This window comes from Urocitellus parryii, chromosome 1 (assembly GCF_045843805.1).
Source record: "Urocitellus parryii isolate mUroPar1 chromosome 1, mUroPar1.hap1, whole genome shotgun sequence".
In the NCBI taxonomy this organism is placed as follows: domain Eukaryota; kingdom Metazoa; phylum Chordata; class Mammalia; order Rodentia; family Sciuridae; genus Urocitellus; species Urocitellus parryii.
Genome location: NC_135531.1, coordinates 80141485 through 80157786, shown reverse-complemented (window position 1 = coordinate 80157786; position 16302 = coordinate 80141485). Strand labels below are relative to the sequence as shown.

Below are 16302 nucleotides of genomic sequence, written 5' to 3'. Positions count from 1 at the left end.
TTCCTCTTTGTCTTTAATGAGATGAACATTTTGAAAAGTACAGGCTAGTTATTTTACAGAATATATTTCTCAATTTGGGTTTGTCTTGTGCACTTATGGTTCGATCCAGGTTAAACATTCTTTATTCTGTGCAAGTAATGGTTTCTTTCTGAAGGATATCACATCTGAAGCTAATATAGCCTGTCTGCCCTCGTTGGCATTGCCATAGGAAAAGGTATTGCCTGGTTTCTTCACTGTGATTTTAAATTTATTCAACATAGTTAATAAGTTATTTGTTAAAAGACACTTTGCAGCTATATAAATATCTTACTCATCAAACTCTACCCCTAATTGTAGCCTCCAATGATGATTATTGCTTGAACCAGTATTTTCTATGGTTATTCAAATGATTGTTTTTCTGGCACAACCACCTTGTACTCAGTTACCAGTTGAAATTTAGAGCTGTCAGAACCCTCCCCGCTGACTGTGTCTTAGCATGGACTTAATGATTCCTGTTTTTATTCTGGGGTAATAATCCCTTACTGTCTTTATTTTGGTGCTCATATCAGATTTGTCCTATGAAAGCTTCTTCATATTGTCTTCTCACCCACCCCCCACTCCTGCCAATATCTAACATCCTCTCATTTTTTTTTAAGTAATTTTTAACACAGCTAGGTTGTTTGGGCCCAATTATGTACCTTCCCTGTCATAACCTTAGAGTAGGCCATTTCTCAGAGGAGTTAAATAGTGTAGAGTAGTATTTAGGATTCAAGATCTGGGTGGTAGGGATTGTAAATTTAAAACTTAAAAGATGTTCACATTGACTGAGAGTAACAAATCGAACACACTGACATAAATGCAAAAGGGCTCTTTTTTTTTGGTACCACTATTTACAGTATCAAAGAATTGGAAGTGTGCCTTTTTTTAGTTGAGGGGTAACTTGAAACTCCGGAGTGTATGCAAAATGGTCTATATGCAGTTGAGTAAAGGAATGGTAAGGGCTTGGGATGTGGTTCAGTGGAGGAGTAATGAAGATTTCTAGGATATAATTCTCCAGATTAAAGGCAATTAAAGACATGAAAGTCAAATACAGTATAGGATCTTACACTGAACATGGAACTGAAAGATTAGGAAGATTGACCAAACTGAAATATGATCTTCTTTAATATTTTTAAATATGTTAATTATAAAAGGGAAGATAAAAATTTTAAAGAATATTACAAAGGGAGAGGATATAGTATAGAAGAAACAGGAATGGAAGTGTTAACTTCTCTGTAAGCTCTAAAGTTGGATCCAAGTAATAAAAAAGCAGTATTAAATGAATACAAGGCAGTCCTTAAAAATAAAAAAAGACAAATGACCCTAATTATACCAAATTGGTAGCTACACAGAAATAAATTATTTCATGGGGCTAGGGTTGAGGCTCAGTGGTAGAGTGCTCATCCAGTGCATGTGTGAGGCACTGGAGTCGATCTTCAGCACCACACAAAAAAATAAATAAATAAAAAATAAATAAGATATAATTATTGTGTCCACCTACAATTTAAAAAAATTTCAAAAAAATTATTTCACCTGATTTGAAAGCAGTAATTTGTGGGAGTGAGTATTCCTGAGAACAAAAGGAATTGCAAAGAAAATTTAACTTTCAGTAATCAGATTGTAATGATTGTTGATACTAATTATGGTATTATTTTGAAAATATATGTATTCTAAGATAAAGCAAGCAATTAGTTGGCCAAAGATATTTGAAACCAAGAAACACAATCCAAGTGATGATATAAATATGAAAAGAAATTAGGTAAAAAAAAAATCTGCAAATTTGAATTTCAGTTGGAAAAGTATAAATTAATGTATCTTCTCTAAAAATACACATATCCTAGTCCATTCCCTTAGAAGTAATCTTAAAAACAACAACCAGTCCAGAAGTAATAGATTTACCTAGTACTGAGGTTCCTATTATTTTCCCATTTAAACAGAAGGAGAGCTTTTTGATGAAATTTCTGAGTTACAGCCTGAGGCAAGAAATATGCAAGGTGAGCCTGGGACATCTTGTCATGCCAGAAAGCAAGTAAGCTATCAAAGATTACTGAAGTCTTGTCAAAAGGACTCTGGAGCTAATCAAGGATTTCCTATTGGCTAAAAGTGGGACAGTATGGAAATCAAGAAGGATGCTAAAGTGTATTAAAATTTATGAAATAAGTTCAAATCCATGAGGTTTTAATGAAACTTTAAAAATTATTGATGTGCTTTGAAGAATGCTAGTGGTTTTTACTCTTTTGAAAATTGGTAAATAAGAAAAAGAAATGAAAATGCCTTTCATTTATGAACTGTGCCTCAAGGATAACTAATATGAAGAGAGAAAGTTTCTTTGTATTGCCCCTAAAGAAGAAATTATATTGGATAAATGAAGAATGATAAAATGCCACCATTTTGCTCCCTCTAATTAAATAATGGACAAAACCACACAATCACTAATGATTGCTAAACTTGTTAGGTATAAACTAATTGAAGAAATCTAAATGGAGAATTAGGCTAGGGTGAAATCTTTCATGAAAGGCCTTATAGGTGTCTGACTTTTGTTAGAGAAAGACTGGAGACTTAAAATTATGCTATGATTAGATTAAATTTGGAGCATTTGTAGTACTAGGCTGAAAGAGTTATTAGGGAAAGGCTATTCATATATTTTAGCTTATACTTTTATGTCTGAATATAGAGATTTTTTTTTCCCATTTTCCCCTGCACACACACACATATTTTTAATTTTTTGAATGTATAAACAAGGTATATAAAATTTGCACAATTTCAAAACTGAAGAATATTTGGCAATCCGTATTGCCTCTACTCTCTCAGCTGGTTTATGCTGCTATTCTTGCTTTTTTCAAAATAATAAACAAGTGTATATAAATATTTCCATCTTTCTTGTATAGAGGAAGCATACCATATTGTTTTGTATCTTGCTTTTTTAAAAAATTATATTCTAGAAATCACTCTGTAGCAGTAAAAAGATATTCTACATTCTGCATATTCCTTTTTTAATTGACACATTAGATCTGTACATATTTATGAAGTACCATGTGATATGTATGTGTGTGTGTGTATGTATATACATACATATGTATATATATATATATATGTATGTATATATATATGTATGTATATATGTATATATGTATATATATATACATACATATATATATATACATATGTATGTATGTATAATGTTCAAGTCAGGTTAAGCATGTTTATCTCCTTAAATATTTATCATTTCTGTTTTGGGAAAACATTCCAAATATTTTCTTTTAGCTTGGATTTTTGAAATAAATGACATTGTCTTTGGGAAAACATTCTAAAACTTCTACCTTGGTTTTTTGAAATAAATGACATTGTCATCATCTGTAGAACACCAGAACTTATTTCTCGTAAGTATAATTTAGTACCCATTGGTACTCCTCCCGCAGCATCTTTGCTTTTTTTTTTTTTTTTTTTTTTGGTACCGGGAATCAAACTTTTACCACTGAAGTACATCATTCTCTGTCCTTTTTGTTTGTTTGAGACAGAGTCTCAGTAAGTTGCAGAGGCTGGCCTTGAACTTGTGATTCTTTCTCCCTCATCTTCTTGAGTGGCTAGGGTTACAGGTAGGCATCACTGTGCTCAGCCACCTATTCTTCATCTTACTAGAGAACAATGAAACAAAATAAATACTTCTAATTCCAAAGGTAAACACATTCTAATAGTAAACCTAGGGTCATACTGTTGGTTTTATTTCCAAACAGAATTACTCCCTAAATATGTGAAATGAAAAATTCCTATATTCACTTAAGAATTTTGATTTGTTAACAAGCAGGGTTGTGTGTGTGGGTGTGTGAACACTTGTGAATGGAACCCAGGGCCCTGCAAATGCTAATTAGCACTCTATCATTGAGCTATACTCCCTGAATCCCTAAGGAGCAGTTTTGACTAGCAGTGCATCTGGAAGATTTATTTTAAAATGTAGGCCTATAATAGAGCCCTCCCCCAGATTTATTCACTCATTATCTACTTTATTTTTGTGTGTGTGTTACTTGGGATGAAACCCACAGGTGCTCTACCATTGAGCTATATCCCCAACCTTTTTTGTTTTTCAAGTCAGGATCTCACCAAGTAGCCTGGGTGGGCCTTGGATTTGTGATCCTCCTGCCTCAGCCTCTCAGTAGCTATGATTACAGGCTTGTGCCATGGTGCTTGGGTTCATCCATCTACTTTTAGAGTATTTGTTGAGCACCCAGCTGTACAAGGTTCTATGTTAAGTACTCTGGAAAAAATATAGTGAAAAAAGTTATAAGCTATTAAAATGAGGACTCTTGCTTAACTCTTCTCACTTGAAGACTAAGTTTAATAACACTTCATTCTGAATGCTTGTTGATTACTGTACCAGTCTAGTTGTGTCTGGATCAGTTGTCTTAAACATAGCACAAAAAGATATTTGTCAGTTTACATGAATGTCTCAAGGTTAGTTCTTTAATGGTAAGGACTTTGTCTCATTTTACTCTACTTAGTGTCTTATTGAGTCAGTGAAAATTTTTCTTAGCTAGTGTGTTAAATGGAGAAATAAAATCATTGCTAAATTTTTTTCTAAGGGAATTTAAGAAAACTGTTTGGATTTGTTTGTGGTACTGGGATTGAAGCAAGGAGTCCCTATCACTGAGCTAAATCCCCATTTTTATTTTTTATTTTGAGGCAGGGTCTCACTAAGTGAGATTGGCCTTGGATTTGCCATCCTCCTGCCTCAGCCTCTTGAGTAGCTGAGGTTACAGGTGTGCACTACTGCACTTAACTTTTTTTCTTTTTTTGAGTTTAAAGACACTGTGCTATTTTGGGGCCTCAGAACCATGTGATGAAAGGGTAGAAACTGGCAAAATGATCTTGATAGCATAAACCTTTCAGAGACAAGTTTTCATTTACTGTTTTCCAGGAAGAAAAGCCTTCTACTAGATGTTAAGAACATGATACACTTTATATTTTAACTTATATCTGACTTGTGGAATCAAAATCCTTTCTGCAAATGTTTATTATGCAAAAAATAAGTCCTTGTTCTGAAAAAAGGATTAGAGTAACTTTATTTTGTAGTCTGTTTTCTTAGGCCAGTTCTGCCATCTGGTGGCACTATTGAAAATTACAGAAGGTAGTAAAACTTTTGTTGTATATACCTGCACAAGCTGTTACTTATGGGTTTTCTGAAGCTAGATGAAATTCTGTCAAAAGCTGAGTCTACCATATTTACAGAGATTTAATACCCAAGTTTCCAACCATTCATATGTAAATACCACATGCAAAAACGGCCTTGAAAATAAAAACAATTTTACTCAACTGTTTAGTTCAGGTGATTTCTCTCCTACTTTAGATCAATAATTAAAAATGGGAAGAAAGATAGTTTCTCAATCAGATGATAATTGCTTTCTCATGGTTGTGTGTGGATGTTAGGAAATGTTACGAGAATTTGTTATTACCTCAGATTTATTTTTGTAGAACCATGAGAAATTTAAATGATTTTCTTAGAAGTATTATTGATATTTTAATGTAAATTACATTTTATAGTAGCTTAATTATAGTAAATTGCCATCTCCTGGAATGATAGAATGTAGAAATAGTCTTGAAAACAAATGAGAGCTACAAATAAATTTTTTTCACCTGATATAAAGATTTTCAACATATTAAATCTTTCGTTCATACAATTTCTTTTTTGTAATTGCTAAAGCTGGCCTCTTAAACGTGTATGTACCATACCTCAAATTTATTTTCTTTCCAAGTGTCTGACCTTGGAGCCTACAATTGGGGTTTTGTTTATTAACTTCAAGGGAGAATATCTTATTGCATATGTTTTAAAATCTGTCAGATATGTTACTATAAATTAAATAACATTGATTCTCTTTTCTATTTGGATATAGACAGTTGATATATTGAAATAATGGTTAATGATCTGGAACTTCCTTCTGACTATTAAATTCCTAATGAATATTGTTTGAAATATGTGTGTTTTCTAATTGTAGCCAGTCGGATGATGATTCTGGTTCAGCTTCAGGCTCTGGATCAGGTTCGAGTTCTGGAAGCAGCAGTGATGGAAGCAGTAGCCAGTCAGGTAGCAGTGACTCTGACTCTGCCTCTGAATCAGGCAGTCAGTCAGAGTCTGAGTCAGACACATCACGAGAAAACAAAGTTCAAGCAAAACCACCGAAAGTTGATGGAACTGAGGTAATAAATAAAATATCCAATGAAAATTAAATTTTGGGCATTACTTTGGGAAAATTTATAGGGTTACAAAACAATTTTAAAACAAAGTTTACTTTTAGTAATTCTACAAGTTGTGGCTATATATCAGTGTGAACTATTAGCTTAAGTGAAACAGTCTAACTATAAAATGGCACATGTAACATAAATGTATATGCAGATAAAGCCTTTTCTACCTCTTTCTGAGGCAAAAGTTGAATTTCATAAACAGTAGTTTCATGGGTAAAAATTAAAGACTTCATGCGGTCTACTTGTTAAGCTTACTTTATTACTAATAGGAGGAAGATTTAATATTTGCTTCTTAAAAGATAATTGGTAGAATAGGATAGGTTTTTTTTCTGCTTGAAACAAAGTACTACAGCATAAACTAAAACCTGACCATACTTCCTGATAGTATATGCTATGTTACTTAGAGTATCGGTCTTTAATGAGATTAGATGCTTGGGCCCCAGAGTATAAATCAACCTACAACTGCTTTCATAGAGAAAAATCTTGCTTTAAAAGAAGAAAGGTCAGCTGAGCTTATTGTGTTTACAGTGACATAGTTGATTTGTATTCTGACTCAGCTCTTCATCTTCACTCACACTGATAAAATAGGTAACTATACTGAGTAGCACAGGTATAGCATATTTTCAATTTGTTTTTGAAAATAATGCTCTTAAAAGAGGAGGATGATTATTGTCATCTATGAAACTTGACACTCCATTAATTTTCTTATATACAGTGAAGTCTGGCATTTTATTTTAATTATTTTGCAGTGATACTGTATTTGTAACATGAAAGAGGAAAATAGTCAATTTATTATTTGGGTAGAGAAAATGTTAGAATTGACAGTAAATTGTTTTTCTGTTTTTGCCACATATCATCTTTTTCCTGGTACATGTTTCTGTTACAGTTCTGGAAATCTAGCCCCAGTATTCTTGCTGTTCAGAGATCTGCAATGCTTAAGAAGCAGCAGCAGCAGCAGCAACAGCAACAGCAACATCCAGCTTCATCTAATAGTGGATCAGAAGAGGTGAATTTTCATAATGAGTTATTATTTTAAAAGTAGATCATATGTTTGACCATTTAATATTAATGAAATTATTAAAAGCAATTTCTTTGAAAGGATAAATAGAAAATACCTGCATTTAAATATACTTGTAAAAAAAATCTTGAAATATAGACAATGTTATCCAGTATTTCCACTTTAGAGATTAATTCAGAATAATGTGAAATTTGTGTGCATTTGCTCATCATAGCAAAACTAGAAATTTGGGCTGGGGTTATAGCTCAGTGGTAGTAGAGCACTTGCCTAGCATATATAAGGCACTGGGTTCAATTCTCAGCACTGCGTGTATGTGTGTGTGTGTGTGTGTGTATAAACAACTAGAAATAAACGTAAATGTGAAATTTGAAGGACAGAATTAAATAAGACATATACATCTGTACACACCAGTGGATGAATATTATAGTAGTAAATTTGTATAGAATGTTAACATGTTTTTTTAAAAGTGTTTTTATTTCTAACTAAAACAGTTGTACATATTTATGGGGATAGGGTTTGATATTTTATTGCATGTATATAATGTGTAAGATCAAATGAAGGTGCTTGGCATACCTATCACTTCAGATATCATAATTTGTTTGCGTTGAAAATACACTGTCCTCTCTACAATTTTGAAATATTAAGTTAATTATTGTCAGTTAATAGTTATCTTACCGTGCTATGTAACATTAGAGTGTTTCCTCCTGTTCAGCTGCCTCCACTACTGTACCCATTAATGAGCCTGTCTCCATCCCTCCTTCCCCCACACCTTTCCCAGGCTCTAGAAACTATTATTCTTTTAGTTTCCACTTATGAGTGAGAATTTATGATTGTCTTTTTGTGCTTCATTTATTTCAGTAAACATGTCCTTCAGTTCCATCCATCTTGTTGCAAATGATAAAATTGTTTTTTGTAGCTGAATAATATTCCCTTAGTGTATATAAACCAACATAGATTGGTTTCATATTGCGGCTAGTGAAAAACTAAATTATTGTCATAATAGTTTTTAAAGACTAGACTGCAGTTATAAATAATGTAGATTCTGTGTGTGTGTATAAGTATACATAAATGTGTGTTTGGATAGAAACATTCAGATAGAACTGTGTCAAAAATTATCTACTGTTGAAGAATAATGTTATTTCAAAATTTGGAATACCAAATTCCTTCTTGTGGCTATACTACACAGCAATAATGATCACCTGAGATGGTAGATTTTAAGGTTTTATACAAAGTGCTGACATTATGATATTTATCTGATTTTGTTATCTCAATTCCCAATAAAATGTTATTAATTATTTTAAGCCAGCTAATGTAAATATAAGAACATAGAACAAAAAGAAAAGAACTTAAGCGTACTCTTATTAGCAAAGTGAATATTATATAGTATACCTGCTTGGTTAAATTTTAAACATTTATGAGTGACTTTTTAAAAATTTTTCTTTGCAGGATTCCTCTAGCAGTGAAGATTCTGATGATTCATCAAGTGAGGTCAAGAGGAAAAAGCATAAAGAGTATGTCATTTTGTTCAGCTGACTACTTTTGCATCAGGAAAATACTAATAACTTTGTATTTCTTTATGAAAGTTGTTGCCAAAAATAGACTTTTAGAACTTCTTTGTTCATGGCATTTATGATTTAAACCATTAACCCATAACATTTATCTTTCTTAGATTTTTGTGCCACTTCTGTATCTCTTATAATTCTCACCCCTAAATATTTGTAAATTTTAAAGATCTACTTAGCCTTAATATCAAAAAATCTTAATAACTTGGGAAATTTAGGAGTATAGGGATCATAGGGTAATTGATGATTGTTAATTTATGTTAATAATTATCCTTACTATTTATCTGCACATGAAATTTACTTCACTGACATGAAAGAAATCAATTAGAAACTTACTGTATTTGCATAAAAACCATGACTCAATAAGTACCTCAGATTCTGAGTTTATATAGATTTGAAATGATTTTTTTTTTCTCATTCTTTAGAAGCATTGTTCTGTTGTTTGATCTCTAAATGTTCTATTGGTCTTTAATATTTGGAATATTCACTTTGTTATATCTGTGTTTGGATATGTTGTTTTTCCCACAGGATTCATATATCTTTAATATAAGAATTCATATTTTTTATTACTTTTTGAAAATTCATTCATTATATCTTTGAATGTTTTCTTTTTGTTTTTAACTCTCAGCTACTCCAAATCTGTGGTCTTCTACTTTTCAGGTTGTTTTTCCTTTTCTTGCAGGGCTAGCAGTCTAACCCAAGGTTTTATACATGCTAGTTAAGCACTTTACCACTGAGCTAGCCTTGTATTCTAGTTTCTAAAGCAAAATAAGTGCAATTTCAAATATGTTGTCTCTTCAACTATTTAAATCTTTCACTGAGTTATTAATTTTTAAACCTAAAATGAATATAAGTATATTTATTTATTTATTTATTTTTATGTGGTGCTGAGGATCAAACCCAGGGTCTCACTCATGTAAGGCAAGTGCTCTACCACTGAGCTACAAACCCAGCCCTAAGTATACATTTTTTAAAATGAATGGTTTTGATAAATTTACTTCAATATAGATTATAATTTACAAAAAATATAATAGATTTTTTCATATGGCCTGCATATTGCTACATTCAGTGTCCAAACCTTAAAAAGATCTCAAGATAACAATTTGCTTTTGTTATTTACTTTCATAATCAGATTTTATCTGTGTTTGTTTTTATAATCTTTAGCATACTCCTGATTAATGCAAGAGACACAGAGTAATGGAGCAAAAGCTATAGCCAATGCAAGATATAATATAGGTTGATTATACCTATTTGAAGTGCTTGAGTCCAAAAGTGTTTCACATTTTTGTTTTTTCACACTTTGGGATATTTACAGACTTTACCAGTTGACCATCCTTAACCTTAAAATTAAAAATCTGAAATATTTCCAAATCTGAAACATCCCAAATATGATGATGGCAAAAAATTTCAGATTTTTTATTTGAATTAGGGATATTCAACCTGTACATGTAAGAATTTAATATACGTGTGTTTTATTTCAACTTTATCTAATAGTAAAACACTGACATGTGCATCCAATATTTTATTCTCTTCATGTGAATTGGAAAGAAATAGATTAAATGACTAAAAATAGTAATAAAGATAATTGTTGAATATTGATTGAGATGATACTATTGGTAATTTTTTTTATTTTTTAAACACTTTTTTCTAAATAAGCTTTTCTTAATGAAAATATACCATTAGTAAATTCAGTTTATTAAGACATTTTACAAATCACAGTCTGCAGAAAATTAAAACGAAAGAAATTGGGTTTGTTTTTTTGAGAGGGCAAATGGAATAATTTTACAAGATTTTCAAAACTAAACCTGTGGCTCTTTTGAGTTAGCATAGTACATTTTCATCTATAATGAGAATCAGATACCATTTTTATGTACAGTTCATTTGAGGTATCTAAATAATTAATAAAAATCTGAAGAGAGAAAAATCTGTGAAGAATATTTTCCAGTGTTATTTTACACACATTTAATATTTTCTAGTATAGGTAAAAGGAATAATATTTTTTATGTTAACTGGAATAGTATGCGCTCATCTTTGTATTTTACCATACATGACTTAGTTATGTATGTTTAAGTAAAAATACTTTATAAATTTTATATACAGTGAAGATTGGCAGATGTCTGGGTCAGGATCTCCATCTCAGTCTGGTTCAGATTCAGAATCTGAAGAGAGAGATAAAAGCAGTTGTGATGAAACAGAATCGGATTATGAACCCCAAAACAAAGTCAAAAGCAGAAAACCTCAGAATCGGTAAGTGCATTATGTTATTGGTTTGAAAAATTATTAGTTACAGAAGGTATTCATCCTTTTTCTATAGTTCCTCAAAACTTGCTTTAAAATGTCTTTTTTTTTTTTTTTTAAACCTGCTCTTCCTCAGCTCTAAGTCAAAAAATGGAAAAAAGATTATTGGACAGAAAAAGAGGCAGATTGATTCATCTGATGATGATGATGATGAAGATTATGATAATGATAAAAGAAGTTCTCGTCGCCAAGCAACTGTCAATGTTAGCTATAAGGAAGATGAAGAAATGAAAACAGATTCTGATGATCTACTGGAAGTGTGTGGAGAGGATGTTCCTCAACCTGAGGAAGAAGAATTTGAAACAATAGAAAAGTTTATGGATTGTCGGATTGGGAGAAAAGGAGGTATTTTTCAAAAAAGCATTTTATTGTTTGTTATTTAAAGTATTTCTTAATTTTTTTAAAATTTGAAAGCCAAGATGGTGGATTTTTCTTTTGTTTTAATTATTTGCTATAAAACTATTTTTAGATCTTTTCAGAAACTATTCACTTGACCTCATGTCATATGATATTTGGAAAATTTCAAACTTATGCATTTAAATTTTTCTCTTATAACTAAATAATCAGTTGCTATTTAAGTATTTTCAGTTATACAAAGTGTTTGGATTTTGAAATATTTTTCATACATCTTAAATAGTAGGTTGTTTTTAGTTACCTAGAGATGTAGTTTTAAAATATAACATTAAAATAATTAAAAATCATCTGAATGTGGTGGTGCATGCCTGTAATCCAGTGACTTGGGAGGCTGAAGCAGGATTGCAAATTTGAGATCAGCCTGGGGAAGTTATCTCAAAATTAAAAACAAACTAACAAGAAAAACAGCCTCCTAATTGTTAATATTGTGAATTGGCATGTAATCTTGGATGCTCCACTGTGTTTTGGCCTTGTTTATTTTTTGAATTTTAAAAGTGAGGGTATTGGGGCTGGGGATGTGGCTCAAGAGGTAGCGCGCTCGCCTGGCATGCGTGTGGCTCGGGTTCTATCCTGAGCACCACATACAAACAAAGATGTTGTGTCCGCCAAAAACTAAAAAAATAAATAAATAAATTCTCTCTCTCTCTTTAAAAAAAAAAAGTGAGGGTATTAAATTTAAATAATCTTTATTTCTAAAATTCTGAATTGCTTTTAGGTGTAATATAACTTGACATAAATTTCTGTACTGATTATTCGCTTATATAAGAGGTTAGTTTTGTACTAATATTCTTAGAAATTTAGAGTCAAAGGAAATAATCCTAATCCTATAACAGTTATGTTGAAGGGCTTGTACTTTTGTTTTTAGCTACTGGTGCTACTACCACCATCTATGCAGTTGAAGCAGATGGTGACCCAAATGCAGGATTTGAAAAAAATAAGGAACCAGGAGAAATCCAGTATTTAATTAAATGGAAAGGATGGTCGCATATCCACAACACCTGGGAGACAGAAGAAACCCTTAAGCAACAGAATGTTAGAGGAATGAAAAAATTGGATAATTATAAGAAAAAAGATCAAGAAACAAAAAGATGGTAAGCATGCTGTGTAAACCGCCCCCCACCCCACACACCATATTTATAATTCAAAGATTATCACTAAGCTTTTTTAGTAATAAAAAATATATATTCAAGAACTAAAATAACTACCTGATCTATAGTATGCCATTTCAAGATAAAGCTCTTAGGGTAGCCACATCCAAATTTTTCCTTGATAACAAGTGTGTGTGTATCTAATCTATCTATCTCACTCTCTCTCTCTCTCATATGTGTGTGTGTGTGTGTGTGTGTGTGTGTATAAAAACATATATAATTTATTAAAAATTACAAATTTGTAAAGTTAAAAATTAATGATGCTCCATTTGTTTCAATTTCTTCATTGTACAAGCTTGGCTTATGTGATGAAGTGGTAAAATGGGAGCTTGTGTGCTTAACTGATATGTGTTTGTGATAAGTGTTTAGTAGGATAAGTGATTTAGAGGAGATTTTGAAGTCTATTCTTGGATTAAAATTTTTCAGGTTGAAAAATGCTTCACCAGAAGATGTGGAATATTATAATTGCCAACAAGAGCTTACAGATGATCTACATAAGCAGTATCAAATAGTGGAACGTATAATTGGTTAGTAATAAATGATTCTGATAAAACTTTTATTGTATGTATACTTGAAAAATTTTAAAATGTCGTAAGTTTGATGTTTACATGTCAAATATAGTATTAATTGTATATTTGAAAAATGATAGTATTAATAAAGCAGATGACTAGGTTTTACTTGTGTAGCCTTTGCTGAGAATTTGTTTCTAAAAGTTAAATGTCAAAAGATAAAATAAATACTAATTTATTTCACAGCTCATTCCAATCAAAAGTCAGCAGCTGGTTATCCTGATTATTATTGCAAATGGCAGGGGCTTCCATACTCAGAGTGCAGCTGGGAAGATGGAGCTCTCATTTCTAAAAAGTTTCAAGCATGCATTGACGAGTATTTTAGTAGGAACCAATCAAAAACTACTCCCTTTAAAGACTGCAAAGTGAGTATTATTTGACATTTTTAATCAATGAATATCTTTTTATGCATCACAAATTCTACAGGTCTAAGTAGACTTGTATTTTGATTTTAGACATACCTAAGGAGACTACTTTTTGGTTAATAGGTCTTATAGGAAGTAAGGGTCTTCCAATTGCTATATGGTCTTAGATGTGGCATTGACTTTTTTTTTTTTTAATTTCATGTTTACACATATATTTTAGTTGTTGGTGAACCTTTAATCAATCAATCAATTAATTAATTAATTAATATGTGGTGCTCAGAATCGAGCCCAGTGCCGCCCATTGAGCCACAACTCCAGCCCTGTAGCGTTGACTTTTATCTTTATTGAGTGACATTATGTCAGAAAGATGAAATATTGATGGTAGTGATGGTGATCATTGTGGGGAATAAACTGGGGAAACAAAATAGGGAAATCTTCCTTGAAACTAGAGGGGTTTAAAAATAGCAGATATTTTCTCTGAAGGCAGGAAAGGAAAAGAGGGACACATTCATAAGAAAATATCCTGGACTATCTGGCCTAATACTTTTGAAATCGTCATAGTTGGTATGAAGTTATTGGCGATAGTTTTTGGGTTTGTTATGATTTTTTTTTTTAAGTGAGAGAGAGAGAGAGAGAATTTTAATATTTATTTTTTAGTTTTCGACAGACACAGCATCTTTGTTTGTATGTGGTGCTGAGGATTGAACCCGGGCCGCACGCATGCCAGGCGAGCGCGCTACCGCTTGAGCCACATCCCTAGCCCTGTTATGGTATTTTTAAAATCAGAAATGTAATAGAATGCTAAACAAATATTATGGTTTATTTTTAGATGAAGGATGGAGGAATGGTTATGAATGAATCTAACTTAGTCTTTGCTTGTGAATACTTGAGTCCCATGTATTTTTGCAGGAGTTGATTTTTCTCATTTGTTTATTCAAGAAGAGGGCAGAATATTTCACTGTGTTTTTGTTAGAATCCTAGAAAATAGTCTTGACTAAATCTTCAGATACATTTTGAGTAGTGACTCTCTGAAATTGATGACTTTAGATGGAATTTTAGTATAATTTCTCATATTTAGTAATTATGTAAGTTAATATTTATTTCCACTACAGGTATTAAAGCAGAGACCAAGGTTTGTAGCCTTGAAGAAGCAACCATCCTATATTGGAGGACATGAGGGTTTGGAATTGAGAGATTATCAACTGAATGGTTTAAATTGGCTTGCTCACTCATGGTGCAAGTAAGTATATTTTAAAATCATTTTGAGATTAAAAATTTTATAAAAAGTTAGAGAAGATTTCCATTATTATAAAAGATAAAGCCCTTTGGGATTTTATATTTATTCCCTGTTTTTTATAAATAGTTTTTATTACATACTAGAAAGAAGGGACTTACATAGTATAACTTAATTGTTGGAATTTTTCAGTGTGTTTTTGTTCAATTTAAATATCATGTGCAGTCTCATCCCACACTATTTCTAGAGTATTTCTCTTTTCTATAGTTATTTACAGTAATAATTTAGTCCACGTTTTCCATATCTTATAGTTTCTGCTCTTGAGAATATACATAACTCCTAGTTGCATTTTAGCTAGGGTTTTTCACCTGTGTTCTTCCTAGATGCTTTTTATAATTATTTAATATCCCTGGACTTTATCTCTAATAGATCATAAGTATGTTCGTATAAATGTGTCCACATGATATGAAAAGACTTCTGTATGTATTGAATCTTTATTACATACTTACTTTAAAATTTTTTGTTTTTTAACTTTGTAGAGGAAACAGTTGCATACTTGCTGATGAAATGGGCCTTGGAAAAACAATACAGACGATCTCATTTTTGAACTATTTGTTTCATGAACATCAGTTATATGGACCTTTTCTGTTAGTAGTACCACTTTCTACTCTCACATCCTGGCAAAGGGAGATTCAGACATGGGCTTCTCAAATGAATGCTGTGGTTTATTTAGGTGATATTAACAGCAGAAACATGGTAAGTTGTTTCCCCACAGATTTAAAATATAAAATCTGGAAATACTGTCTTTGACCATGAGTATTTTATCTGTTTTGTTTCTGTAGTTCATTCCTTTTGTTTTGTTCATTTGTTTGGTACTGGAGATTGAACCTAGAGGCCCTTTACCACTGTGCTTCATCCCCTGCCCTTTTTATATTGAAACAGGGTCTCAGTGAATTGCTGAGGCTAGCCTCAAACTTGGAATCCTCTTGCCTCATCCTCTCAAGTAGGTAGGATTACAGGCATGTGCCTCCGTGTCTGGTTTGTAGCCTTAATTCTAGCATAGAATTTGCCACAAAGATAAAATAAAAATAATAAAATATCATAATTAGATACAATAAAAATTGGATATAATCAATCAAATAAGGTTTAGATATCATATGTATTTTTTCCAACTCTTATAGAAAATTTCAGATATACAAAGCTGTCAATACAGTGTCACTTCACAATTTTAATTCATTGCCAGTTTTGTTTCTTCTATACCTCTACATATTATTGTCCTCCCATTGTGAAGAAAACTCCAGATATTCATCCGTAAATGTTAATATTAAATGAATTTCTTAGGTTTTATTAAATGAGATCTTTCTTCAGTGAAGGTGTGTATCAAAAAGATGTTTGTTTCTTTTTTTTAAATAAGGTGTTTCTATGATACAGTGTTTGTATTT

At 31.7% G+C, this 16302-nt stretch overlaps 1 protein-coding gene across 2 annotated transcripts in view; it reads left to right on the top strand.

Moving 5' to 3' along the window:
- Positions 1 to 16302, top strand: part of Chd1 (chromodomain helicase DNA binding protein 1) — a 74065-nt gene that overhangs the window by 15616 nt on the left and 42147 nt on the right. For both annotated transcript variants that reach the window (XM_026385881.2, XM_026385880.2), the window contains exons 3-12: positions 6006 to 6207; positions 7139 to 7258; positions 8717 to 8781; positions 10933 to 11079; positions 11207 to 11475; positions 12410 to 12635; positions 13119 to 13219; positions 13448 to 13626; positions 14739 to 14866; positions 15400 to 15616. In XM_026385881.2, coding sequence (XP_026241666.1) covers positions 6006 to 6207; positions 7139 to 7258; positions 8717 to 8781; positions 10933 to 11079; positions 11207 to 11475; positions 12410 to 12635; positions 13119 to 13219; positions 13448 to 13626; positions 14739 to 14866; positions 15400 to 15616 — 1654 coding nt within the window. The remainder of the gene's footprint in view (positions 1 to 6005; positions 6208 to 7138; positions 7259 to 8716; positions 8782 to 10932; positions 11080 to 11206; positions 11476 to 12409; positions 12636 to 13118; positions 13220 to 13447; positions 13627 to 14738; positions 14867 to 15399; positions 15617 to 16302) is intronic.